General features: G+C 37.9%; 1 protein-coding gene across 5 annotated transcripts in view; it reads right to left on the bottom strand.

Annotated features, from left to right (window-relative positions):
• LOC111150136 (UEV and lactate/malate dehyrogenase domains) overlaps window positions 1-27,649 on the bottom strand; it is a 49,825-nt gene that overhangs the window by 13,194 nt on the left and 8,982 nt on the right. For 3 of the 5 annotated variants that reach the window (XR_002640789.1, XM_022507513.1, XM_022507514.1), the window contains exons 3-9: window positions 26,422-26,487; window positions 20,606-20,769; window positions 13,307-13,442; window positions 12,455-12,573; window positions 7,806-7,908; window positions 2,404-2,574; window positions 1,237-1,410 (exon numbers count right to left, since the gene is read on the bottom strand). Coding sequence is in view for 3 of the 5 variants with exons in the window: in XM_022507513.1 (XP_022363221.1) it covers window positions 1,237-1,410; window positions 2,404-2,574; window positions 7,806-7,908; window positions 12,455-12,573; window positions 13,307-13,442; window positions 20,606-20,769; window positions 26,422-26,487 (933 nt within the window). In the remaining 2 variants the exon portion in view is untranslated. The remainder of the gene's footprint in view (window positions 1-1,236; window positions 1,411-2,403; window positions 2,575-7,805; window positions 7,909-12,454; window positions 12,574-13,306; window positions 13,443-20,605; window positions 20,770-26,421; window positions 26,488-27,649) is intronic. The other 2 variants (XR_002640790.1, XM_022507515.1) reach the window with 2 other exon arrangements.

Raw genomic sequence — 27,649 nt, 5'->3', positions numbered from 1 at the left:
TTAATATGTGCCTTTACCCGCTTCTGATTTCCCATTCCTAGAGTATCTTTACCACTCTGCTCTCTATTCAAATCCTATTCATTCTTCCAACATCTAGTTCAATGATGCCTATACAGAATTTTCTCCAGTCATTTCAACTCATGTTAAATGCTCACTTAGAAGCTAAGTACTTTAAGTCTATAATACTCATTCTGGCACTTAATCAAATAGTTTCTTATATTTTCACTGTTAGCTAAAGTATCATGTAAATATTCTTATTCCTATTCTAAAATAACTTTTAAGCATGATGAAGGAAGAGACCATGCTCTATGCCTCTCTTATTTTTAAAAAGATTTATTTACTTATTTTGAGAAAGAGCAAGTGAGCGTGGCAGGGGTGGGGGAAGAAGGAAAGGGAGAGAGAGAATCTCAGGCAGATTCCCCACTAAGCAGGGAGCCTGGGGCTCGATCTCATGACCCTAAGATCACCCCTGAGCCGAAACCAAGAGCTGGATGTTTAACTGATGGAGTGGCCCAGGTGCCCCATGCCTCCTTTAGATCATACTAACATCTTTGGCAGTAGTGAGGAAAGAGTAGGCACTTACATACAAAATGAGGACAAACAGCACTTCTGTCCCCTGACTAACTTGACTTCAAAACATGAGGGAAACAGTAAAGGAAGAAAGGAAGAGATACTCAAGTTGGATAGGGAAGTATTCTTTTTGGATAGGAAAAGGGGCTTTCCAGTCTGGGGAACTCAATGCTTTTTGTGGTAGGAAGAGAGCAAGTGGGCTACTGGAAAAGATCATAGGGATACACAAAGAGTGAAAATTCTGTTTAAAAGGTGAGAAAGGGACAGGAGGTATGGCCCTAGGAAGAAGGTCTGAACTTAGGAAAGGTAAGCAGGTGGAAGTGTGGGAAGAGGAAAGGAAGGAGTTCTGTATATGTGTTAAGGTTTATTTAAATGGGGCTCTCTAGAGAATTAAACTTTCAAATTAATCCTGGACTCTGAAATTCAATTAGAAAAATATAAAACTAAGCGCTCTTGCCTAGTGTTAAACTTATGGAAAAGTAAATAAATGAGAATGCCACACTTGAAGAGTCCCTTCACAATACCGAGCCTGTTACATACAAGGCCCTGAACTGTGAAACAGAAGCCAAGTGAGCTCCGCTGCTCCGGAATCTCCAGATGTGTCTGAATAGCACGGCCACTGATGACTTAGGTTAGCAATATAGATAATACAAGCGTCCTTCTTACCTTTGTCTTCTCCCTGTTCACCGATAACCCATACTTGTTTTCCTGACGGCTGTGCCTTCAAAACATTTGTAATAATATACTGTAATCTCTGTGAGTCCAGATTACATCCAATCCCGATCACTTGATTTATAGGAAATGCACTCAGTTTCCAAGTCACGTATGTCATGATTTCCACTAAATATCGCACACAAGGTGAAAACATAAAGATTATAAAAAATATACTTCTAGCCTAGTTCATAAACAAAATACTTATTATGTTAATAAGTATAGTAGAGCATCTATATATTCTTCCCAGGTTCTAAATGCACTTTGAGGCAGACCGTATTTTTAATGTATATTAAAAACATTAACCAGGCTTCAGCGTGATTTTACATAACTTTGTTGTTAAACATAAATTTAAAGTGGAAAATAGATATTTTCCTAGTTAAGTAAGAAAGATACAAACTGGGATGGAAAACCAGAAAATAATCATTGTTTCTCATTGATCAAGCTCTCTTTTATAGCTTTAGATAAATTTCTATCTTTAAATTAAGGATCACATACACCACTACGCAGTACAACACTACGAATAAAAACAACCCCTTTTTTCTGCCATGCCAAAAGGATGTCAGGAATTAGAGACCAGTGTCCCTCAATCAATTACTACAGGCAAACATGTAAAATGCATACCCTTAGACTGGGAACATTAAGAAACTCTGTTTCTGTTCACCAATTTGAGTCCAATACCACCTAATCATTTGAAAATATTTTTTTTTAAGGAAAACAGTTCTAAAAACAATTTACAATACATGAAAAGTTAACAACGCACACTGGCATGCTCACTAATATCTTACGACACTTTAGAATTAACAAAGGATCTTTCACATAAGCCACTGTATTTTTCTGTTGGTTATCCAACCATTTTCGCAGTGAGGGAGACACGGCTAAAAACCTGGACTAGAATGATAGTGATATTACATAAAAAATTTTAAGTTTTAACCTTCTAGTTCATGCCAGTCAGTAAGAAGTGGCTGCTTGACAGGAGATGGAAATACTGTATTGTTCAGTATAAAAGCAATTTGGATAGCCTAGCTGTTCCTTTATAATCTAGTTTTAGGACCTTTATCAGCAATGGCAATTCTGTTGATGCATCGGGCTGTCAGATGAATTTAAAACAAAACCTTTTACCTGGTTGAGATGCGACGAGCAGGACACCATGTTGACTATAGTGTCCCAGAGCTGGGACAAGGGCTCTGAACATATCCACATTGCTTTGTACCACATCCAGGTAGGACTGAGAACTACCCAAAGAGTTGACTGTGAAGATCACCACCTTGGAATGAGCAGAGGCAGACAAATCTAATGAATAAAAAGAAACAGTCTGAGCTCAAGGTCTAGGTTGTTGTTTTTTTTTTTTAAGATTTTATTTATTTATTTGATAGAGATTACAAGTAGTCAGAGAAGCAGGCAGAGAGAGAGGAGGAAGCAGGTTCCCTGCTGAGCAGAGAGCCTGATGAGGGGTTTGATCCCAGAACCCTAAGACCATGACCTGAGCCGGAGGCAGAGGCTTTAACCCACTAAGCCACCCAGGCACCCCGAGGTCTAGGTTTTAATCAAGTTCTCGTTCTTGTTTTTCTTTTTCTTTTCTACAAGTGGAGAGCTTTCAGGCATATTTGCCTCCAGATCCATCCTATATCCACGGAAGTATACAAAGGGCTGAGGTTTGCTTCTAGAAAGATGATTAAGAGGTAGAGTGTATCCCCAGGGGAGAAAGAGAGTAATAAAGATAAAGAAAATAAAGCACAGGACCCAGAGACTTTGTTTTTTTCCTGTAACGTGTAACTTTCCTAGGAAGAGTAAGTAATATGCTATAGGCAAAATGAACCTATAATCAACAGCATCACTGATTTTTAAACTGTAAGTTTAGGAATCCCAGAGTTCCTTGAAAGTGACTCAGCGGCCATGTGGAAGGACTGGGAATAAGTGGAAAGAAGACTGGTGGGCACAGCTCCACGCTCTTCACTTTTACCTCTCCCAGCACAGTAGCTCTGATTGTATCTGTTTTGCTTACTAAGGATTCTGCTCCAAAGAGGAAAAAATGGTATAAGCGATTAATCCACAACTCAAGTTTTAAGAACCACTGGCTATTGAGCATATTTTGCTTTGCTCCATAGGTCAACAACATGCTATTTTCAAATTCACAACTATTGAAAACTTTTTTCTCCATGCACACATACGCAAAGACTCCCACACACAAACGTTTATGCCTGCATATGCACAGACTATTTCTAGAGTGCATCATGTAAAATTGGTAACAAACTTATGTTTGAAATCCTAGTTTAGCCTCTAACTAACTGCATGTCCTAAACCACAACCTCTCTGAGCCATCTATAAAAGAAAAGGAACAGTGAGTGAATGTATGTGAAGTACCTAGCATATATTACTGATTCCTTAGAAAAATGTCAAGTGCTATTGTTGTTATTTAGGGATAAAAGATAAACATAATAGTAAACATGATAACATAATAAACATAATAACCATGATCAAAATGTCATAGGACAATGATCCCATTAGCTAAGCTTAATGTAGAATAAAAGTAATTAAAAAAAAAGAATGAAAGTAATCAAGAGAGAGCAAACAGGAACACTTATGTACTATTAGAGAGAGTACAAATTGGTTCAACTTCTTTGGGAACAACTTACCAATATAAATTTTGAAAACATCGATTTTTGACCCAGTAATTCTACCTTATCTTGCCAATTAGAGAAGTACACGAAAATTTTTGTATAACAATGTTCTCTCCACTATTATGTGTAAGCAGAAAAAACCCCAAAAACAACCTAAATGTCTTCCAATAGGAGACAGACATCCATATGACAAAATATTATGAAGCTGTTCAAAGAAGTAGAGCTATTTAGATCTATCTATGCTGTTAAAAAAGATATTCAAGAGCACACTATTAATTCACCAACAATTTCAACACAGAATTGCCATATAAGCAAGAAGTTCTACTTCTGAGTATATACCTAAAAGAAGTAAAAACAGTTTTTCAAACAAAAGCTTGTACATGAATGTTCATAGTAGCACTATTCACAATAGCAAAAAGATACACCCCAAAGGTCCATCGACTGATGGATGAATAAAATGTGGAATATGAAATATTACTCAGCCATAAAAAGAATGATGTACTGACACATGCTATAATATGGATGAATGTTGAAAACATGATGCTAAGTGAAAGAAGCCAGACATGAAAGGCCACATATTGTATGATTCCATTTATATGACATATCTAGAATAGGCAAGTCCACAGGGCAGATTAGTGGTTGCCAGGGAGAGGGGAAATGGGGAGTGATTACTTATTGTGTACATGGTTTCCTTTTGGGGGGACAAAATGTTCTGGAACTAGGTAGTGGTGATGGCTGCAGAACACTGTGAATGCCCTAAATGTCACTATTGGTAAATTTTACGTTATATGTATTTTTTAAAATTTCACTTCATTTTATTTATTTTTGGTTAAAGGTTTTATTTATTTATTTATTTATTTGACACAGAGAGAGAGAGAGAGAGAGAGAGGGCACAAGCAGCATGACCCTGTGACCCTGGGATCACGATCTGAGCCGAAGGCAGATAGTTAACTGACTGAGCCACCCAAGTGCACAAAATAAATGTATTTTAGCACAAAATAAAAATAAAGGAATAAAAATATTAACTTCAAAAAATAAGTGCAAAACCAGTTTCTCCAGTCTGACTCCTGAAGCAACTTTTTTTTTTTTTTAAAGATTGTATTTATTTTTTTGACAGAGAGAGAAAGAGAGAGCACAAACGGGGGGAATGGCAGGCAGAGGGAGAGGGAGAAGTAGGCTCCACACTGAGCCAGGAGCCTGATCCCAGGGTCCTGGGATCATGACCTGAGCTGAAGGCAGATGCTTAACGGACTGAGCCACCCAGGTGCCCCTTAAGCAACTATTCTTAATAATTCCTTTGTATTTCTCCAGATTTAGTCTATACTTACACAAGCATAACTGTGGGCATATGTGTATATTTGCATGCTCATCTGTATATATGGATAACCTTCCCCAAAATGTTTTTATTTTTAAGATTTTATTTATTTTTGAGAGGGGGGGAACACAAGCAGGGAGGAGAGACAGAGAGAGAAGCAGACTCCAGGCTGAGCAGGGAGCCAATGTGGAGCTCCATCCCAGGACCTTGGGAGCATGACCTGAGCCAAAGGCAGATGCTTAACTGAGCCACCCAGGCATCTCCCAACCCCCCCAAATGTTTTAATAACTATTTTGAAAAAGTCTAAGTGGAGCCAAAGCATAACTCTAGGATGGTTAGTCGCAGTCACCAATGCCTGTCATGATGGAGCATTTCTCAAATTTCCAACACCATTGACCCTAATTTCCCAAAATTACTCATGCACTTCTCCATAATATGGAATATACTTATGAGACATTCGTTAACATTGTATTTAAAATTGTTCATGGAGTAGTAATTAAATTCTGTGTTAGCAGGAACATATAACCAAATTAACAAGTGGGACATGAAAGTTGCCCCAAGACGGTGTGGACTCATTCAACATTCCCCACGTGGTGGCAAGCACCACACACTATATATCTACTCCAAGGGTTTATTCTTTCAATTATATGAAACAATAGTTATTGATGGTTAATGAGTTACACAGGCAGAAATTTCTTCAGATCCTAAAAGGCCTCACAGCCTTTAGGGTCCATATACTAAAGTCTCCTAAAGTGATTTGGAAGAGTTAAAAAGTCCCTAAAGAATTTTAGTACTTGGAAATGATAGGCACAAGAGAATATCCAGCTCTCTAAAGGATCCTCTGTATGAGGCCTACAAAAGGATCATTAAAGCAAATACTGTATTCTTTCCAGACAACAAAAATGAACTTGTTGTATCCTACAGGGATCCAGAGGCTTACTTTAACTATTACACCCAATTTTTACAACCTGCAGGTATAACTTCAATTTTTCTCACCCACTGTTGTTCTTTGTACATTTAAGTTTGTGTCACCATTTTAATTTTTCGGGGACAATATGGTCAAGGAGTACAGGGGACCCAAGTAAGGAAAGCCAAACAACTATAACATATTACAACCTGACTTCAGCTATAACCTGGTCTTCCAATTTTTTTGATCATGCATCTCTAGTAATAAAATATTTTCAAGCCCACATCCCCAAATATGGTATCAACTTATATTTATGTTCATACTAATACATTATGTACATTATAAAAATATATGGAAATTTTTAAATTAAAAAGATGAGATAAGGGCGGCTGGGTGGCTCAGTGGGTTAAAGCCTCTGCTTTCAGCTCAGGTCACGGTCCCAGGGTCCTGGGATTGAGCCCTGCATCGGGCTCTCTGCTCCACAGGGAGCCTGCTTCCTCCCCTCTCTCTCTGCCTACCTCTCTGCCTACTTGAGATCTCTCTCTCTGTCAAATAAATAAATAAAATCTTTAAAAAAAAGAAAAAGATGAGATAAAAAACTACTTTCCCAACATTTAAAATTTTATTTATTAATGATAAGAAATCCTTTTGTTCTTATTAAAACTTATCTTAATAAATTTCTAGTGAAAGAGATAGGCATTTTTTTGTAAAAAATCTTAACACTCTGCCATATGCCAAGAGGTAGGTATTATTCCCACTTTATAGATGATAAAACTAAATTTTTTAGAGTTTTTTTTTTTTAAGATTTTATTTATTTATTTGTCAGAGAGCGAGAGAACACAAGCAGGGGGAGCAGCAGGCAGAGCAGGCAGAGGGAGAAGCAGGCCTCCCACTGAGCAAGGAGCCAGATGTGGGACTTAATCCCAGGAACCTGAGATCATGACCTTGAGCTGAAGGCAATCGCTTAACAGACTGAGCCACCCAGGCGTCCCTAAACTTTGAGAGGTTATATAACCTGACAAATGTTGGAGCTATAACGTGGCAGAGCTGGGATGCAACCCCCTATCTAACTCTAAAACCATTGCTCTTAACCAATATATTATGAGAATGGAAGCAATCAAAGAAAACAAATTTATATTACAGTATAAGTCAAAGACAGACTAAATCCTTCTGACCAATCAGCTCATCTGACTCTTGTTAATGTAATCAGTTACAATCTCTGTATGACTTTGGGTTAAGTCACTTAATTTATTTTAATCTTAGTTTCCCAATATGTAAAATGAGGAACTTGGGCTAGGTGATCTTTAATGTGCTTTCTAACATTAAAATTCCATGACTCAAGGAAGAGCACAGAGGATTTCTGTAGTGAAAGACTATAATGGTAAATACATGTCATTACAGATTTGTCCACACCCACAGGGTGTACAACACCAAGAGTAAACTGGAATGTAAAGTATGGATTTTGGATAACAGTGATTGTTATAACTGTGCCACTCTGGTGGGGAATGTTGACAATGGCGGAGACTGTACATGTGCAATGATAAGGGATATATATGGGAAATCTGCTCAATGTTGCTGTGCACTTAAAACTGATCTAAAAGAAAAGTGCATTAAAAAAAAATTCTAGGACTCAAATACAAGAACAAATGAGGCAAACATCTTTTAAGCAGAATAACCAGACCTTTGCTGATCTCCACATTAGGCAGGCTAAAGATGTCAAGGTCCATCACTCCTCCTTTTGTCTCTTCTGAGAGGTCCAAGAGGACCAGTCTGTCCGCAATGCCCTGTACAGTACAATAAGAAGAACATACAGCATTATGCAAACACAGCCAGTTCTCGGTTAAATTTATTCAGAAGTGAAGCTAAAGGAGAATGCACAGGACTTATGTAGGAAAAGTAACACAACAGCAATAAAAGGACATGCAAGCAAGAAACCACCATGAACTTGAGCAATGTGATCCTTTACACTTGACTGAAAATTGGGACCTAGCAGGACTTAACTCAGAAGTCGCACACTGCAGATTCCCTTTGATGGGACAATGAGTAATAAGGATGAGTTGGTGGACTCAATACACTTGCTGTTGTTCTTGAGTTTATGTTTTCAATTTAATGTCATAATTTCATTATATGAATGTCATATATAATATGTCATTCTGTATATATGTCATAATGTCATTCTGAAAGTACTTAAGAGTAATTTTTGCTCTGTTTTAGTGCCTCATTGTCAATACCAATGCCAAGTTTCTCTTTTAAAAAAAGGATAATGGGGCACCTGGGTGGCGTCTGCCTTCGGCCCAGGTCATGATCCCAGGGTCCTGGGAGAGACCCTGCTTCTCCCTCCTCCTCTGCTCCTGTGCCTCCCCGTTTATGCTCTTTCTCTCTCTCGCTCCTGTTCTCTCTTGCTACCGCTCTATCTCTCGCTCGTGCTCTCTCTCTAAATAGATCCTTAAATAAAAATAAAATAAAATGAAGATAATAGCCATAAATCTAAAATAAAATACTATTATCATGGAGAACCCTCCTCAGAGATCTCACGGAAAACACTCCGCATGCCTGTAGATGGCTCCCTAAGTGCCCTGATAGGCTAACAGTAAATGGCGGCACAGAAACTCCTCCGAGTCAAATTACCTTTGTGGAAGGTCTTTTTCTAAAGTGCTAAGCAGTGTGAGGATCTTTCCTATATTAGAGTGCAGAGGCAAGAGTACCCAGAGGTCTACCAGACCATCAGGCAGAAAGTACAAAAGAAAACAACCCAGCTACACTATTTATTAGCTCTGTGATGCTGGGCAAGTTACTGAACTTGGCCTTACTTCATGGGGTTAGGAGGATTAATATGTGACCCAGAGCTGGCAATTTTACCTATTAATTTTATTATTGTCAACTACGCTCCAAAGAAAAATGCAAAGAAAACAATGAGTTACCATTTTTATTTATGAGACACACACAGATCCAAAAGTTAAACAGCAGTAGTGTGGGAAAATGGGTATTCTTACACACTGTGGGTATGACAATAAACTGGTACAAATGATATGGGGGATAATTTGACAAGTTCTATCAGAATTTAAAAACACAGTAATTCCTTTAATCCACTTATCTCACTTATAGAGATCATCTGCAAGTTTATTAGTACATGTGTAACATGATGCATATAAAGAAATTCAAAAGACTAGAAATGTCTGTCTGTAAGGACAACAGCAATAATGTGGAAGTATAACATAGCAGTTTAGAGCAAAACCTCCCAAGGTTTAAGTGATCACCACTTAATAGATCAGGACAGCACATGGAACACCACGGGTTGTGTTAAAATGCAGGTTTGCTTCCATAGGTCTGGGGTGGGGCCTTAGATAACGCAATTCTAATAAGATCTCAGATATTGCTCGTGCTTCTGGTCTAAAAGCCACACACTGAGCAGTAAGATTTAGAATACAGGCTCTGTAAACAGGCTGCCTCACTTCAAATCCTGCCTCCATTTATTAACAGTGTGACTTTAGGTGAGTTGCATAACCTCCCTCTGCCTTGATTTCTTCATTTGTAAAATGCCAGTAACGACAGCACCTAACATACAGGGTTAGGTAAAGTTTGGTAAAATTTAGTCTTTCACTGAGTGCCTAGCACCTAGTAAGCATTCAGCAAAGGTTAATTCCTACTGCTACCTGCACCACTACTATGGACACCATTATGACTACTACTGTATCATAATACTTGATAGGTTGTATCTTGCATCAAAATATCAATGTTCACAAGACACATGGAAAAATTTCCATTTAGAACATTTACAGACAAAAGAATACTGAGAGTGAGACTCTTCCATGACTTTAAGGGGCCTTGTGGTACTTAACCAAAACCCAACAAAATTGATAAAACTCAGTACTGTTAGGGATGTAAAAAATCAGACTGATGATCATACTATTACTAGCAGCATGGATTAGTTCTGATTTCCTGAAGCACTATCTATAAATATGTAATAAGTACTATAAAGACCATTCATACCCTCTGATTGACCAGTGCTGTTTTTTAGTGTGTGGGGTTTTTTTTTTTTTTTTAGGTTTTATTTATTTATTTGGCAGAGAGAGACACAGTGAGAGAGAAAACACAAGAAAGGGAATGGGAGAGAGAGAAGCAGACTTCCTGCTGAGCAAGGAGCCCGATGTGGGGCTCGATCCCCATGACCTGAGCTGAAGGCAGATGCTTAACAACTGAGCCATCCAGGCGCCCTGTTTTGTTTTTGTTTTGTTTTTAAAGATTTTCTTTATTGGGCACCTGGATGGCCCAGTGGATTAAGCCTCTGCCTTTGGCTCAGGTCATGGTCTCAGGGTCCTGGGATCGAGCCCCACATCGGGCTATCTGCTCAACAGGGAGCCTGCTTCCCCCTTTCTCACTGCCTGCCTCTCTGCCTACTTGTGATCTCTCTCTCCCTCTCTGTCAAATAAATAAATAAAATAAAATCTTTTTTTTTTTTAAGATTTTATTTATTTATTTGACAGAGATTGCAAGTAGACAGAGAGGCAGGCAGAGAGAGGGGAAGGGAAGCGGGCTCACCGCTTAGCACAGAGTCTGATGCGGGGCTCGATCCCAGGACCACGGGATCATGACCTGAGCCGAAGGCAGAGGCTTTAACCCACTGAGCCACCCAGGCGCCCCAATAAATAAAATCATTAAAAAAAAAAAAGATTTTCTTTATTTATTAGAGGAAGAGAGAGAGAGAGTATAAGCAGAGGGAGTGGCAGGCAGAGGGAGAGGGAGAAGCAGGCTCCATCCAGAGCAGGGAGCCTGATGTGGGGCTCTAACCCAGGACCCTGAGATCATGACCTGAGCTGAAGGCAGATGTTCAACTGACAGAGCCACCCAGGCATCCCAACACACACTAGTACCGTTTTTGAGATTATGTACAACTAAACGAAAATTCAGAGGAGAAAATAAGCAACTTTAAAAGCAATGTTTATGGAAGCATTCTGTTTAGTAACAAAGGAACTGAAAACAAATTAAGTGGGACTAATATATTTACATGGAGAGTGGAGGAAAGGAAACGAAGTCGAAAGTTAGCGTATGTTGGGGTGCCTGGGTGGCTCAGTTGGTTAAGCCTCTGCCTTAGGATCAGGTCATGATCCCCGGGTTCTGGGATCGAGCCCTGCATCGGGCTTCCGTGTTCCGTGGGGAGTCTGCTTTCCCCTCTGCTCCTCCCCCTGCTCCTGCTCTCTCTCTCTCTCTCATTCAGGCCCTCTCTCTCTCTCTCATGTAAATAAAATCTTTTTTAAAAAGTTAGACTATAGTGTTCTGCGCAGCCAGCATTTAAAATTTTCTAGCTCCCTGCATACAATTTAATTATTTATTAAAGTACAATTTATCTCTAAGACACACGTGAGTCTGAAATAAAAAGGGAAGAATCTAGATGACAAACAATCAAAATTTTTGAAAGACTTAATTTATTTGAGAGAGAGAGAGAGAAAGAGAGCACAAGCAGGGTGAGGGGCAGAGGGAGAAGTAGACTCCCCACTAAGCAGGGGGTCCAATGTGGGGCTCGATCCCAGGACTCCTGGATCATGACCTGAGCCCGAAGGCTGACACTTAACCGACTGAGACACCCAGGTGCCTGATAATCAAATTTTAATAGAAAGAAAAAACAAAACACCAGCTACCAAATAAACAGAGAGGGACCGCTATTCCACTCTGGACTGTATCCCTGAAAAGACACAGACATGCTGTTATCCTGAAACCAAGACCTTGGAAGGGCTTTTGAACCTGTCTGGAAGGGAATTTAAGCCTTTCTCAAAATAATTTATATACAAAAGATCCAGTAAAAAGGACTGAGGGAAAAATAAACAAATTTCAAACTAGTATACAATCTAGTTTGAATTCTAATTTGAATTCTAAATTCTACAATTTAGAAACTATGATCGTAAGAGAAAGTGGAGTAATTACACAAGAAAAGGCAATTTTTAAGGAAAAAATTGTTAATTTTAGAAAGAGCTAAAATTAAGTATTATATTAAATAAGAGCTTAATTAAAGTAGCATGACTCAGAAAACACAAAGGAATTGGTGACTAAGTCAGATGAATGTCACGTTGAGGCTTCCCTTGGAATAGGATGATGAGCCCATTGTTCAAATCTCTTTTTTAAAGCCTATTCCATGACTAAGTTCTAATTAAGAAGCAATATCCCTGATGAGAGCTTTCAACTTTTTTTTTTTTTGCCAACTTACTAAATATATTTTAAGGCAAAATGAAGTTTTTCCACATGACAAAATGAAGCCATTATTTCCTGTGTTAAGCATAAACTGCCTAAAAGTATAGCAATATGACAGATGGATTTATAACCACCATGCTTACATACCTTTGCTGAGATTGCTAATGTGCAGGCAATACCCAGCTCTCCACCTCCAACCACGGTAATTTTATTGACTGTTTTATGCTCGTGATTTACCCAGTTCTTTGAATTTATGTCTGAGACACCTAGAAATAAAAGTGGATTATCATGAAATTCTTGAAATAATATCAAAAATCTTTTTTAGGGTCTTAAAAAAATACACCAACTTTTAGTAACTTGGACAGAAAACATGGTGTTAGCCCATAAGAAGCACTCGAAAATATCTGAAAAAGTGAAATGCAAGACAGATAGGAATCTCAGTAAATATTCTAATAAACAGAGACTACCCCTTTAAAAAGAAAGTATCTTTCTAAACATTCAAAACATTATGTAAGACTGAAAAATAGAATTTCCATCATTCTGAATGACATTCTGATTCTTACTGCTCTGGTCTATAATGCAAAAATGTTTAACGCCTCACTGAATTTTATAAGCATGGATATTTTGCTTTATCCTCAATGAGAAACATTGAGAATCATAAATTTTCTGATCCAATCATTTATTGAATGAGGCAAAAAGCCACAAAAATATAATGAAAACGGTTCATATGATGAAAAAGATTTGGGATTGTCATATCAAGTGATTTTGAATAAAACACAGAATTATTTTATCTGTCAGTGTAAAAGCAATCTTTTAAGAAACTATAATTATTGGAACTGTAGGGTAACACCCTGTAATAGATGTACAGGAATTTTTGATTCAACAGAGATATGTACAGATACATGAATATATTTATTTACAGAAATACAGTAGCAGAGAGTAAAGGATATTAGTGAGAAATTGTAAATTCATAACTCTCTCATTAACAAAAATACAAACCTTCAGTGATTTTTGCAATATAGGCTAGCAAGTCTACCTGCCGTGCCTCATCAGATGATGGTAGAGAATAGAGGGGAAGTTCCTCTTGAAACTTGGCAATCATTTCTTTAATTAGCCCAACAATGACAGATTTAGGCTGCAGAATACAAAGAGAAAAGTTATGTAAAAATTTTCCTAAAGAATATTACCTTGTTAACCTATATATTATTATGAAGTTAATGAACAGAAAGTTTTGTATTATGCTCTTAGTTTTTAAAAACTACCGTATAAAATACATAAGACTTTTAACTGAAAAATTATTTAATTCTTTAAACTGAAAATTAGAGAAATGCTAATCCATATCACCAAAAGATGGGAAAATAACATGAATGTGCTTATTATAGCAAAGTACCTATGTTCAGGAATTGTCTGTATTTTTTTATTTTAAAATAAGTGCAGACTTACAGAAAAGTTAAAAAACAAGTACAAAAAATTTTCATATGCTCTTCACCCAGCTCACTCAAATGTTAACTTTTTAGCACAGATATTTTCTATTTCCTTCCCTCTCTATATTTTTCTGAACCAGCGAATAAATTGCAGATTAATACCTTTTCACCCCTAAATACTTTAATGTGTATTTCCTAAAAGAAAAAACAAAACAGGGGCGCCTGGGTGGCTCAGTGGCTCAGTTGGTTGAGTGTCTGCCTCTTGGTTTCAGCTCAGGTCGTGATCTCAGGGACATAAGCTCAAGCCCTGGGCTGGGCACCACACCTGGTGTGGAGTCTGAGATTCTCTATCTCCCTCTGCCTCTGTCCCTCCTCCCACTCCACGTGTGCATACACTCTCTCTATCAAAATAGTAAAAGTAAAATCTGTTAAAAAAAAAAAAAAACCCTCAAAAAAATGTTTTTCTCCTATATAAGTATTATCAAATCAATAAACACTGATAAAATATTATCTAACCCAGTACTGTTTCTATTAATTTATTAAGCCATCCACTTAAACTCTCTGACCTTCAGTTTATCAGCAGCATAATATGAAAAATATAATATATTAATATGCAATATAATATGAAAAATAAATCTCAAGTGGCTGTTATGAGAAACAAATGCATGTAACCTATATGCTATAAGTGTAAAATATTTATTATTATTAAAAATATTCACTAGTTTGCTTATTTTAAAAAATGCTTAATTTATCAGAGCCTGAGTTTCACTATTTATAAATCAAGAGGATGAAGTTATTAGGATCAAAATCTCAAACACTTTTAAAGACCAAGCAGATAATAATGTGTGAAGTTGTCAAGTATGAGAAAATTTAGGGAGATGGTTATTGTGGCAAATTGGAAAGAGTATACACATAGGCATTCAAATTCATGTTAAGAACAAAACAAAACCACTTTTGCTGTTCAACAAAATTCTGTAGGCCTAACACAGCACACTGAATCTCTCAGAGAAAACACCTGCAATCCTTGGCCTAGACAGCCTCTAGATTTCTTCCAGCTCCAAAATTCTATGTAATTCTACTATATAATTATAATTCCAAATGCAGAAAATGTCTGCAATCCTTGGCCTAGACAGCCTCTAGATTTCTTCCAGTTCCAAAATTCTATGTAATTCTACTACATAATTAAAATTCCAACTGCAGGGGCGCCTGGGTGGCTCAGTGGGTTAAGCCCCTGCCTTCGGCTCAGGTCATGATCCCAGGTCCTGGGTTCAGGCCCCACATCAGGCTTTCTGCTCAGCGGGGAGCCTGCTTTCTCCTCTCTCTTTGCCTGCCTCTCTGCCTACTTGTGATTTCTCTCTGTCAAATAAATAAATAAAATCTTAAAAAAAAAATAAATAAATAAAAAAAAATAAAATTCCAACTGCATGTGCAACTTAAAAGTTACTGTAGTACTTTTAAATAGGGCAATTTAAATAATGTATTGTCTTCTTAAGACTAGTTTAAATTACGGGCGCCTGGGTGGCTCAGTGGGTTAAGCCACTGCCTTCGGCTCAGGTCATGATCCCAGGGTCCTGAGATCGAGTCCCGCATCGGGCTCTCTGCTCAGCAGGGAGCCTGCTTCCCTCTTTCTCTCTCTCTCTGCCTGCCTCTGTCTACTGTGATCTCTCTCTGTCAAATAAATAAAATAAAATCTTTAAAAAAAAATAAAAAAAAAGACTAGTTTAAATTAAAAAAAAACTTGTTTTAGCTTATATATAGTAAAGAGGTTCAAACAGTAAAATGGAATCAATACTGTTTGAAGTGAAATCAAGCACAATCTCAACTAGACTATGGGACTATCTCTGAGTATTTACTATATGAACAAAACTATGAAAAAAGATCCCAATGAAAACCAGAAAGAAGAAATAGGAAATATGAATTCCCAAAACAGGGCACAGATGTCAAAATACTGTTTGAGGACAGCTTACAAAAAAATTTAAAAAGAAGGGTAAAAATGGATGAAGAAGATAACCAGACAATTCAAAAAAGAAGGAGCATACATAATCGATTGATATATGAAAAAGATTTCAATTTCAGTCACGAAACTAAACATTAAGATAACATTTTTGTACACAACCTAACCCTAAACCTAAAGGAGCTGGAGAAAGAACAACAAAGAAAGCCTAAACCCAGCAGGAGAAGAGAAATAATAAAGATCAGAGCAGAAATCAATGAAATAGAAGCCAAAAAAACCCAGTAGAACATTTAATGAAACTAGGAGCTGGTTCTTTGAAAGAATTAATAATATTGATATACCCCTGGCAAGACTTATCAAAAAGAAAAGAGAAAGGACCCAAATAAATAAAGTCATGAGTGAAAAAGGAGAGATCACAACCAATACCAAAGAAATACAAACAATTATAAGAACAAATTATGAGCAACTATACACCAGCAAATTTGACAATCTGGAAGAAATGGATGGATTCCTAGAGACATATAAACTACCACAACTGAACCAGGAAGAAATAGAAAACCTGAACAGACCTAACCAGTAAGGAGACTGAAGCAGTTATCAAAAATCTCCCAACAAACAAGAGCCCAGGGCCAGACGGCTTCCCAGGGGAATTCTACCAAACATTTAAAGAAGAATTAATTCCTATTCTCCTGAAACTGCTCCAAAAAAATTAGAAATGGAAGGAAAACTTCCAAACTCATTTTATGAGGCCAGCATTACCTTGATCCCAAAACCAGACAAAGATCCCATCAAAAAAGAGAATTACAGACCAAAATCCTTGATGAACACAGATGCAAAAATTCTCACCAAAATACTAGCCAATAGGATCCAACAGTACATTAAAAGGATTATTCACCACAACCAAGTGGGATTTATTCCAGGGCGGCAAGGTTGGTTCAACATCCACAAATCAATCAATGTGATACAATACACTAATAAAAGAAGGAACAAGAACCACATGATACTCTCAATAGATGCTGAAAAAGCTTTTGACAAAGTAAAGCATCCTTTCTTGATCAAAACTCCTCACAGTGTAGGGAGAAAGGGTACATACCTCAATATCATCAAAGCTATCTATGAAAAACCCACAGAGAATATCATTCTCAATGGAGAAAAACTGAGAGCTTTTCCTCTGAGGTCAGGAACACGGCAGGGATGTCCGTTATCACCACTGCTATTCAACATAGTACTAGAAGTCCTAGCCTCAGCAATCAGACAACAAAAAGAAATTAAAGGCATCCAAATCGGCAAAGAAGAAGTCAAACCATCACTCTTTGCAGACGATATGATACTATATGTGGAAAATCCAAAAGACTCTACTCCAAATCTGCTAGAACTTGAACAGGAATTCAGTAAAGTATCAGAGTATAAAATCAATGCACAGAAGTCAGCTGCATTTCTATACACCAACAAGAAGACAGAAGAAAGAGAAATTAAGGAGTCAATCCCATTTATAGTTGCACCCAAAACCATAAGACACCTAGGAATAAACCTAACCAAAGAGGCAAAGAATCTGTACTCAGAAAACTATAAAGTACTCATGAAAGAAATTGAGGAAGACACAAAGAAATAGAAAAATGTTCCATGCTCGTGGATTGGAAGAACAAATATTGTGAAAATGTCTATGCTACCTAAGGCAATCTACACGTTTAATGCAATTCCTATCAAAATACCATCCATTTTTTTTCAAAGAAATGGAACAAATAATCCTAAAATTTATATGGAACCAGAAAAGACCTTGAATAGCCAGAGGAATGCTGAAAAAGAAAGCCAAAGTTGGTGGCATCACAATTCCAGACTTCAAGCTCTATTACAAAGCTGTCATCATCAAGACAGTAGGGTACTGGCACAAAAACGGACTCATAGATCAATGGAACAGAACAGAAAGCCCAGAAATAGACCCTTAACTCTATGGTCAACTAATCTTCGACAAAGCAGGAAAGGATGCTCAATGGAAAAAAGAGAGTCTCTTCAACAAATGGTGTTGGGAAAACTGGACAGCCACATGCAGAAAAATGAAAATGGATCATTTCCTTACACCACAAACGAAAACAGACTCAAAATGGATGAAGAACCTTAATGTGAGAAAGGAATCCATCAAAATCCTTGAGGAGAACACAGGCAGCAACCTCTTCGACCTGAGCCACAGCAACTTCTTCCTAGGAACATCACCAAAGGCAAGGGAAGCAAGGGCAAAATGAACTATTGGGACTTCATCAAGATCAAAAGCTTTTGCACAGCAAAGGAAACGGTTAACAAAACCAAAAGACCACTGACAGAATAGGAGAAGATATTTGCAAACAACATATCAGATAAAGGGTTAGCATCCAAAATCTATAAAGAACTTATCAAACTCAACACCAAAGGAACAAATAATCCAATCAAGAAATGGGCAGAGGACACGAACAGACATTCCTATAAAGAAGATATCCAGATGGCCAACAGACACATGAAAAAGTGCTCCACATCACTTGGCATCAGGAAAATACAAATCAAAACCACAATGAGATACCACCTCACACCAGTCAGAATGGCTCAAATTAACAAGTCAGGGAATGACAGATGCTGGCAAGGATGCGGAGAAAGGGGAACCCTCCTACACTGTTGGTGGGAATGCAACCTGGTGCAACCACTCTGGAAAACAGCATGGAGGTCCCTCAAAAAGTTGAAAATAGAGCTATCCTTTGACCCAGCAATCGCACTACTGGGTATTTACCCTAAAGATACAAATGTAGTGATCCGAAGGGGCACGTGCACCTGAATGTTTAATAGCAGCAATGTCCACAATAGCCAAATTATGGAAAGAACCTAGATGTCCATCAACAGATGAATGGATAAAGAAGATGTGGTATACACACACACACACACACACACACACAATGGAATACTATGCAGCCATCAAAAGAAATGAAATCTTGCCATTTGCAATGACATGGATAGAACTAGAGGGCATTATGCTTACTGAAATAAGTCAATCAGAGAAAGACAATTATCATAAGATCTCCCTGATATGAGGAAGTTGAGAGGCAACGTGGGGGGTTTGGGGGGTAGGAAAGGAATAAATGAAACAAGATGGGATCGGGAGGGAGACAAACCATAAGAGACTCTTAATCTCACAAAACAAACTGAGGGTTGCCGGGGGTAGGGGGGTGGGGAGAGGTGGTTGGGTTATGGACATTGGGGAGGGTATGTGCTATGGTGAGTGCTGTGAAGTGTGTAAGCCTGGTGATTCACAGACATGTACCCCTGGGGCTAATAATACATTGTATGTTAATTTAAAAATTTTAAAAAAATATAACATTTTTGTCCCTCCAAATGACAAATTTTTATTATGCCCTATTTATCACATTTAACTGGGAATCTTATTTATTAAAATCACCAAATAAAGCAAATCATGTACAGATTCTAAAGTAAAAGGTCAGTGTTCCTCCACCTAATCTCTACCAGCCACCTGGTGAGCATCCCTTCTTTTTGCATTTCTTCTTTTCTTCTTCTTATTGGTTTTATATATATGAAATATATAGAAAAGTATAAAGACAAAATAATTGCACACCTTTTTATAGGATATATATATTTTTTAAAAAGTTGTAATCCTAACACCATTCTCTACTCCAGCTTCACCTGACTCTTGACATATCCTTAGTCTCATTCAGGGGTTCCCAGTCCTCCTGTCCTACAACTTCCTGGACACGTAAATTATCCTTTCATAAAAACTGAAATTGCTTACAAAAAGGAGAACATACTCTATATCCTTCTAAGTAAATATATATAGAGAAGCAAAGGTTTGTTTTGCTTTAATGATAATACCTTCTGTTAGAATGAAAGTACTACAAAACAGGGATTCTATGCTGATTTCAAGTGATGGCTGACATACATATTGTCTACCTTTTGGAGACGAATTTGGCAATATATAAGAATAGCCTTCAAAATATTTATAAACTTTGATCCAACAATCCCGCTCTTAGAAATTTATCAATGGGAAATTATTAAAGACTTATAATATATACACATTTATATGTACATATTAAGGATGCTCATCATTAAATTTCTCACAACAGATCAATTTGTAAATACATTATGCCAATATTTTTATGTGAAATCATCAGGCAACCAATTTAAAGACAATGTATTTTTTTTTTTAAAGATTTTATTTATTTATTTGACAGAGAGATCACAAGCAGGCAGAGAGGCAGGCAGAGAGAGAGGAGGAAGCAGGCTCCCTGCTGAGCAGAGAGCCCGATGCGGGGCTCGATCCCAGGACTCTGAGATCATGACCCGAGCCGAAGGCAGTGGCTTAACCCACTGAGCCACCCAGGCGCTCCAAAGACGATGTATTTTGAAAATACTGTTTAAAATGAGAAGTGCTCAATGTAATGGTAGATGAAAAGTCCAGAAAACAGAACTGCATGTGAGAACTTGTAAAGCAAGTAAACTGGTTAAAACTTAATGCTCAGTTAAAACATAACATGTAACAGAAGATTATATACAGTGTGGTTCAATTTACATAAAGGTTAAAACTGGGCAAAACTACAAATAATTACATAAATTACGTAAGAATCTTTAAGAAGGAGGGACTAGGAACTAATGTCCAATATCTTGCTAGTAACTTTTCATATGTTTTATCAAGTAGTGCACAGCTATCAGAAGAGGGAGCAAATAAAAGTTGGCTCCAAACCTGGAGAGAGCACTTCATACAGGCTGCGGTCTGTCACTGGGGTTCTGGAACTTGAGCAACTCCAAGGAGCTCAGTTTCAAAATATTTTTCAAGTCCATACAAGGAATACCATTGAAAGAAAATTCAGTACCTTATCTGTACCCTTAGGATAAAGACAGATACTCAGAAAAACAAAAACTTGTAAAAGAAAATCCAAAGTATCTTACATGGCTCCAGTTCTGAAGATAGGGCAAGTATATTCTGCCTTGAGCATCCACATGTTTTCCAACTGAGATGCCCATATTTGCAGTTGGCTTTAAGAAGCAAATTGGGGGAGCAAAAGGGTGGGAATCCAAAATCCACAAACGAATTGGTATATTATACGTATTACCTATTTGAGACAAAATAAACACTTTTTCAAACAATGATGAAGCACACACATCATATTTATGGTACAGCTAGGTGGCATTTGAAGACGTGTAGTGTAGTCAAGTGTATATATAAAGGATTTATATAAATCAAGGCCTACCTCTCCATTTTCACGTTCCCATTAAAGCACCAGCATAACACTTGAAGAAATTAAATTAAGACAACGACCAGCTCATGCAATTCAGTAAATATTTATAAGGCTTGCTGTGCCAGGAATCTGGGATGCAGCATCTTATCCATGCAACCTTCTTTGTTCCACCCAAGCAGCGCTATTCCACCTTTCTTGAAAGGTAGTGGACCCTTTCTATTTTTATACTTACACTGCGTTGAAGTTATTTGCCTACAGGGTCTGTGTTTCCTTTCACAATGTAAACTCCCAGAGGATGATGTATTATTCATTTCTATATCCCCTGCACCAAGTACAGTGCCTAACATACTGGCTGAGAAAAAAGGTTTCTTATATAAGTAAGAGTGAGTGAATGAAGAAACAAATGAAAAATGAATCAATCAACAAAGACAAAGTCAATACTTTTGATACCAACCCTCAATTTGCTCTTTAAGCGCGAACAAGCTGGGTTAGACACATCGAACTCGGAGCTGAAAATAACCTCCAGAGTTACCTCATCCAGTGGTTCTTAGGATGGAGCGTACAGAGAGACAGGAACTTGAGTGCAGGCCCTTTCAGTGTTAACCAGTTACTACGTACATACCTCAAGCCTACCAAGAGCAAAAATCTCTCACGGCTCTGGATGCCAGCAAGCCCAAAGGTAAGCCTAATAAAAATGTAAAAAACTAAACTTAAACTAGAAATCTGATCAATTACCTTAGCTGTTCTGTTCTATCTCCTGACAGGTCTTACTGCATGTCTTTCACTATACTTGTGACCAGGGCAGCTCAGGAGCAAGAATGCCCAGGTTCAAATCCTAGTTTTACCCATGACTAGCTTTATGATTTTTAGGCAAGTTCCTTAACTTCCCTGTGCCTCAATTCCTTCCCCTATAAAATGGAAATAATTATACCTCTGACCCCATTGGGTTGTTGTGAGGATGAAGTTAGTTAAGGTATGTAAAAGTTAGTTAAGGTATGTAATTCTTAGAACGGTGCATGACATGGGGAACGCCATGAAGGGTTGGCAATTTTTGTAATTTACCTCAAACCCATTTTGGAAATAGGCCAAGTTTTATTTTCCACTACAATCCTTTTTTACTAAGGAGATCTTCCTTCCACTGACAGCTGCTTTTCTCATCTTGGTTCCTCCTTTAAAAATACAAGGATACTCAGCCCTGTCTTCACATTAAAAGCACTTAAGGAACTTGGAAACATACCAGTATCTGGGCCACTCCCCCAAAGCTTCTGATTCAATGGGACGGGTGTGGATAACATTTTTTAAAAGCTTTCCATGTGATTTAGTTCTCAGGACCACACTCCTCTTCTACTTTTGTCTAAGTCTTAAAACAATTTTTTTAATTGGGATACAACTGACATATAACATTAGTTTCACTGTATAATGTAATGTCTTGATATTTGTATATACTGCAAAATGATCACTACAATAAGTATAGTCAACATTAATTACCATAGTGTCTAAACATTTACAATTTGGGTATAGGCATAATATAACAATTGATCCATAGATAATTCTATGATTATAAAGTCATGTGATCAAAGCACCACAAAGTGACTGACGGGTACTGAGACACACCATCAGATTCCTCCAGAAGTAGTTACTCTGTCGAATATTATATATTTTCTAGAGTAGTGTTTTTCAAATTGTGGTCATGATAATTCGGTCACAAAATTAATTTAGCAGGCTGCAAACAATATCTTAAAATGGAATTGAAAATAAAATAAATGACAGGTAGTATGGTATTTAAGATATATATGTATATAGGGTGTGTTTGCACACCCATGTGTACACTATGTATATAAAAGTATTTCTTATTGTGTGTCACAATCAAAACATTTAAAAGCCATAGTTCTAGGCCATGCAAATTTTTTTGTTTCATAATATAGTTATAGTAGGCCAAATCCTGATGGTTCCACTTTCTGTGTTAATCATTATACATTAAAGAAAAGGAAAGAAATGTCTATTGATGGTACCTTCCTAACTGATCAAGGATCTGCTGCCTCTCTCAATGCCCCTCCCCAGGAGCGTCCATGCATTTTCATAGCCCATGCTTAGCAAAGCAACTGGTGAGCCTGATTCCCATGTCTAACTGGTAAGATTCACTACTGGTGTTCTGTTCTCTTCTTCCTTCCTTCTTCTCCATTCTTTTCTGTCAGCAAATGCCCTGCCTCCCACCCTGCCCATTTAGCTTTCAATAATTCGTTGCCAAAGAGTCAGAACTCCTGGTAAAGTCCTCAGATCTGAAGTAATTATATCATAAAAGTATAATTTAAGTTAGCTGTAAATAAAGTTCAGATGTGTATCATCTTATTAAGATGAATACACATCCAATAAAGAATGAGTGGATGAAGAAAAAGTGTCATCACAACCTTGACACAATCTTGGAGAGATAATAAGAAATAATCTAGAAATGTCTGCAGGTATGTATAAGGAAGTATCAATGGAAGATTCATCAAGGAAATAGGAGGGGGTAGGAAGTTAGTTACAAGCTTAACCTCATCCTTTCTCAATTGTTTAAATTTTCTTAGCATGAGTATACATTATTATTATACTAATAAAACTAGTAACTGAAAGAAATATAAGCAGACAAATAATTATGGTCAACATTTATTAAGCATCTATTACGTGCCAGGCATTATGCCAAGAGCTTTACTTACAGTAATTCATTTAATCCTCATAGTCCTAGAGCGAGGCTGTACTATTGTGCCATTTTACAGACAATAAAGATAATACATTCTGACCGTCTGATCGGCAGGAAATAACTAGTGTGGATCACACTGAGTTGATATAATTCTACTCAAAAGCAGAGAAGAAAAAGAGTGTACTGCAAAGATAAAGGTACTGCAGGTACCATTATCACCTTGGAAGACCCAGTGTAAGAATCAATGAAATAACTCCTTGGCTCTTGGAAAGGCAGAATGCCAATGAGGGGCATCATACCAATGATATTAAAATAAGTTTTACACCCTCCTGTTACTTCCCCACACTGAGCAGTGACTCATTTAAATTCACGAGTTCCTCTGTTAATATATAATTACCCTTGACATCACTGGGGTAGGTAAGAATTGGGAATGAAATCCATCAACCAATCAGTCATTAGGGTAGGCAATAATTCTCTTTCTCTCTCTCTCTTTTTTTTTAAATATTTTATTTATTCATTGGACAGACAGAGATCACAAGTAGGCAGAGAGGCAGGCAGAGAGAGAGAGGATGAAGCAGGCTTCCTGCTGAGCAGAGAGCCTGATGTGGGGCTCGATCCCAGGACCCTGGGATCATGACCTGAGCCGAAGGCAGAGGCTTTAATCCACTGAGCCACCCAGGTGCCCCTCTCTCTCTCTTTCTAATATCTAATCATAATAAATGCAGAACACAAGCAATGGGGAACAGGTCTGAGAAAGGTTCTCTAGGCAGCCTGGAAAGAGTCTGAGAGCTTGGCAGGAAAGGAGCAAGGAGGAAAATGAAAATCAATTTTGCAGTTTCTGCAGAGCTCACTGCTAGCAACAACTTTCATCTGCAACCACATTGCTATGTATAAAAACCAAACTGAATTTCTATGCATTTCTTGTGCCAAAGCAGGTGTCATAGTGGGACATGAATAAAAGATGAGCGCACCCCTGGCAATGACGATTACAGATGGGAAGAAATTAGGGAGGGTTTATAACAGTCTGGGGACTACTGAAATGAAGCACCTGCTTTGAAAAAAGTCCCCTGAAATATAGCTTCTTTGTGCCTTTTAAGTAGTGTATTCCCACAGTACAGAGCTGAACCTTTGGTAAAGGAGCAAACTCCACTGTTCTCTCCCCATTTGTTTTCAAATCCTCCTCAGCCCTTTTTTCAGGGCACCTCCTCTCTCACATGCCCAGCAAATTCATTTATTAGTCAGTAACCAAATATACCAACTCAACCATTCAATAAATATTTATCAAGCATTTTCTATAAACACAGCACTGTGTATTAGTGATTTTGGATAACATCCTTCCTTGGGGGGGCACCTGGGTGGCTCAGTGGGTTAAAGCCTCTGCCTTTGACTCAGGTCATGATCCCAGGGTCCTGGGATCGAGCCCCACATCAGGCTCTCTGCTCGGAAGGGAGCCTGCTTCCCACCTCTCTCTCTGCCTGCCTCTCTGCCTACTTGTGATCTCTGTCTGTCAAATAAATAAATAAAATCTTTAAAAAAAAAAAATATCCTTCCTGGAATTTTTTGCATTTTAAAAGAGGAATAAATTTTTAGTTGTGGCATTTCAGGCACCCCTTCAGAGAAATGTATTAGAACCAATGCTTCCCTGGTGTTCTTTACATCATACTATAGAAGCAATCACCTATACCTATGTGAAAGGTTAGTCCTGTTGAACATTGACAGAAGTAGGTCTGGAAAACTAGGAAGAGTTAAGTATAGGGGAGCTAGTGATTTTTTTGTTTGTTCTTTTTGGCACTGAATTATTTTAACCTGTCAGGCCACCTGAAAATATGTTGCTTTCTTTGAGCTCTAACGGCCTCAAATTTCCTGTTGGAGTTTCAAGTTATAGCCTGATACCACTATGTGGTCTTAGGTAAATCACTTGACAAGGCTAAGATTCAGTTTTACCCATAGAATGGGGACATCATACAGATGGAAAGGGAGAGGAATAAAACACTGATATAATGGAGGAAAAGGTGTGATCCTTGCATTTTGCTATGGAAAGCAACAAGAACACTCCCTATATCTGTGTAGGGGCCCAGGGCAGGCAGCCCAAGACAGGCCACTTTGGCATAAAGATGATTTTGAGTTAAAAGTAATCGAAACCCAGCAGATACAGGAAATGGTCTCTGTCTCCCTCTCAAATGCTGAAATTTAAGCGGGAAAGACGGGCCTATACCAGGAAAAGAGTTCCTTACAGAGACTCCCCTTTACCTAAAAAACTTACTACATAATAGGGCAACCTTTGTTTTTCCAAGCATCTCCTTTCCCTTCTTGCTCATGGTTTGTTTCCCTTTTGTGTCCACAGGCCCCGCCCCTCTCCTTAGCTCAAATAAGCTTCATGTTACCGCATTGCCTTTGGAATCTCATGTCTGGTGCATCCCCCATACACACACCTATTTAGTTTGAATTTCTCCTTTTCATCCGTCTCATGTCAGTTTGATTCTAAGTCCAGCTAAGAGCAGAGGAAGATCTTCCTCCCCCACACCTGTTTTATCCTCCTCTGTACACTAGCCCCTAGCAGAGTAGTCGCACATAGTTGACACTCAGTAAGTATTTGTTGAACTGGACTGGATTAATTGATATTAATCTAGGCCACCGACTAGATGGGACAGCATTCTGCTATGTCCAACAAGGTTCTGTATAGATTTTATACACACACACACACACACACACACACACACACACACACATATATGAAAAAATATATGTGAAAATACTTTCAGAATGTTACGGAACTAAACAAATATAAGTTCTTGTTTAGTGGCTCTTTTACAAAACTCCCACATTTTCTCAATTGCCACACTTACCCTGATACATCACAGGAATAGTGCCAGTGAAATTCAGCAGGTCTTTCTGGGAACTATCTTTGAACACTGGAAGAAAAAAAGCCCCAAAATGTGCACTCAAAAGTAGAAAAAAGAGTTTTAAGTTTGTAGCATGCATATACACATGTAAAGAAGCACACATAATTTCTAAAGTTCATCATCTTTGAATCTGTAAATATGCTGACAAGGGGGAAATTACTAGATACTGTTTTCTTAGAAAGTCAAGAGGACAGCTGAAAACACACAGGGCTTTGATACAGAAATCCCAGGTTCCAGGCCTACTTTCCCCACTCAGACACTGGCAACTTTTGGCTACTTCAATCTCTTTGACATTCAGTTCCATCATCTATACAATAAAGACAGTAAGACTGCATCATAAAGTTGTCATAAGGATCAAATGAGTTAATGTGAAAACACACCTAAGAAGTTTAGGATTAGCAAATGTGGGGACATTATCAAATAATTGTCACATGTAACAAATCAGTTATAATCACTTTCAGATACCAGACTATAATTTTATAAGGAAAAAAGTGTTAGCTTTATTTTTTAAACTGACCTTTTTGAAAGATCACTACTTGGGCACCTGGGTGGCTCAGTGGATTAAAGCCTCTGCCTTTGGCTCAGGTCATGATCTCAGGGTCCTGGGATCGAGCCCCGCATCGGGCTCTCTGCTCAGCAGGGAGCCTACTTCCCCCCCACTCCCACTTCTCTCTACCTGCCTCTCTTGTCTACTTGTGATCTTTGTCTGTCAAATAAATAAAATCTTTAAAAAAAAAAAAGATCACTAATTATCTTCCTCAATTTCTTTAACTCCATTATTTTCAATCTTTTTTCCACCTTCATGTGTCTGTAACTTCAACTTAACCCATCAATGACTGTGTATACAGTGTCAGAGAATTAATGCTCTCAACTCTGAACTGAATACAGAAAACACTACCTCTGGTTTCAAACTACTCAACTGCCTGAGAAGGTAGTTCTCTTAGTACTTAGTAACCATCCTATTTAGGCAGTAGGAGGAAAAATTCTAACTAAATTTGATGACCTATTAGAAAGTGAAAAGAGGAAACCAGGCTGACAGAAAATTCAAGGCCGAGAGGATACATAAACACAAATGTTTACCTTGAACTATATAAGTAAAAGGTAACAGTTGGTATAGGGATCTCACTCCATGGCAAAAACAAAAATGAAAAAGAGCAGTGGAAAAGGGATT

The sequence above is a fragment of the Enhydra lutris genome, unplaced genomic scaffold (assembly GCF_002288905.1).
Source record: "Enhydra lutris kenyoni isolate GAN:26980312 unplaced genomic scaffold, ASM228890v2 scaffoldscaffold22, whole genome shotgun sequence".
Classification (NCBI taxonomy): Eukaryota; Metazoa; Chordata; class Mammalia; order Carnivora; family Mustelidae; genus Enhydra; species Enhydra lutris.
Note: the sequence above shows the minus strand (reverse complement) of the source record. Positions and strands in the feature narration are given on the sequence as shown.